This window comes from Chiloscyllium plagiosum, chromosome 39 (genome assembly GCF_004010195.1).
Source record: "Chiloscyllium plagiosum isolate BGI_BamShark_2017 chromosome 39, ASM401019v2, whole genome shotgun sequence".
Classification (NCBI taxonomy): domain Eukaryota; kingdom Metazoa; phylum Chordata; class Chondrichthyes; order Orectolobiformes; family Hemiscylliidae; genus Chiloscyllium; species Chiloscyllium plagiosum.
In genome coordinates this window covers 3,432,801-3,434,277 of record NC_057748.1, presented here as the reverse complement: position 1 = coordinate 3,434,277, position 1,477 = coordinate 3,432,801, and the positions used below count along the sequence as shown (strand labels likewise).

At 46.6% G+C, this 1,477-nt stretch overlaps 1 protein-coding gene across 1 annotated transcript in view; it reads right to left on the bottom strand.

Moving 5' to 3' along the window:
- The window catches only part of LOC122542002 (SH3 domain-binding protein 1-like), a 58,150-nt gene that overhangs the window by 22,066 nt on the left and 34,607 nt on the right, over positions 1-1,477 (bottom strand). The window contains exon 8 of the mRNA XM_043679295.1: positions 644-712. Coding sequence (XP_043535230.1) covers positions 644-712 — 69 coding nt within the window. The remainder of the gene's footprint in view (positions 1-643; positions 713-1,477) is intronic.

The window sequence follows — 1,477 nt, the reverse complement described above, 5'->3', positions numbered from 1 at the left end:
TTTCCAGCATCTGCAGTCATTGTTTTTACCTCGTTGATTTTAACCCTACTGTGAATCCTCTTGCAAGGATGCCTGCCTTGAAGAAGTTTTCCTCCTCTCTCTACAAGAATCTCAGGGAGTCTCTCTCTCATTGCAACTCCCAGGTCATTTCCTCAGCCTCCTCTAGCTTATCTCTCCATGCTTCAGGCTCTCTGCCTTTATTCCTGATGAAGGGCTTTTGCCCGAAACGTCGATTTTGCCTGTCCTCGGATGCTGCCTGAACTGCTGTGCTCTTCCAGCACCACTGATCCAGAATCTGGTTTCCAGCATCTGCAGTCATTGTTTTTACCACATAGATGGATGTTTGATGACCAATGCAGAAACGATGGGCTGAAGGGCCTCTCTCTGTGCTGTAAGACTCTACGACTCTAAGAACAAACCATCCAGCTGGCGATTCTAAGTTCTCGTATCCAGCAATCCATTCTGAAGCAACTTTAAACATTTGTAACAAAAACTGAAATTGCTGGAAAAGCTCAGGAGGTGTGGCAGCATCCATGGAGAGAAGTCAGGGTTAACATTTCGGTTCGGTGACCCTTCCTCACACCCTTCTCTCCACAGATAATAAATAAATCAAATCAAATATCCGAGAGGTCTCATTACTTACTGAGTAGAAGTAATTGGAGTATTCCTCTTCCTTGCTGGCAAAGTGATAAAGGTCAGCTGCATATTCATCCTGGAATCAGACCAACGGCCATTAGTTTACTCACTTTCAATCTCTTTTAGAGATCCCCAAGGGGAAGGTGTCAGTATTGGGGTGGGGAGGGAAGGCGAGTCTCCCTTTTAAGCAAATTCAGCTCAATGAGGGGACATGAGTGGTCAGCCATTTTGGATCTGATAAAGGCCGGTCGGAATATTTTCTTCACAGTGAGTGACCAGGAGATAGCAAGGAGCAAAAGGATAATCCCACCATAGAGGCTTAATCAGACTTCATCTAGAATAACCACATTCAGTTCTGGCTACACCACATACCGGAAAGGGGGCACTGGCCTGGCAGTGTAGGCTCACTGCTACAGTTCTGGGGCTGAATTGGATTGAGAGAGCATGGGATTTTCAGTTGCTTTGTATTGCTTTGAACTGAAACTTTAAGCAATGACCTGATGGAGGTACACAGTGTGGACTGGGTAGGAATCTATGGACCAATTCTATCAGGACAAAAGGAACAAATTACTGCTGATGCTGCAATCTGTACTGAAAGCAACAAATGCTGGATGGTCCCAGCGGGTCAGGCAGCTTCCACGGAGAGAGAGCGATCTAACGTTTCGAGTCTAGACAACTCTTCATCAGAGCTGACCGGAACATCACTTAGACTCGAGATGTTAGCTCTCTCTCTCTCTCTCTCTCCGTGGACGCTGCCTGACTCGCGGTGATCATCCAGCATCTGTTGGTTTCTATATGGACAGACTCCATGTTGGCACTCTTCACTCCACCCCACTCCACC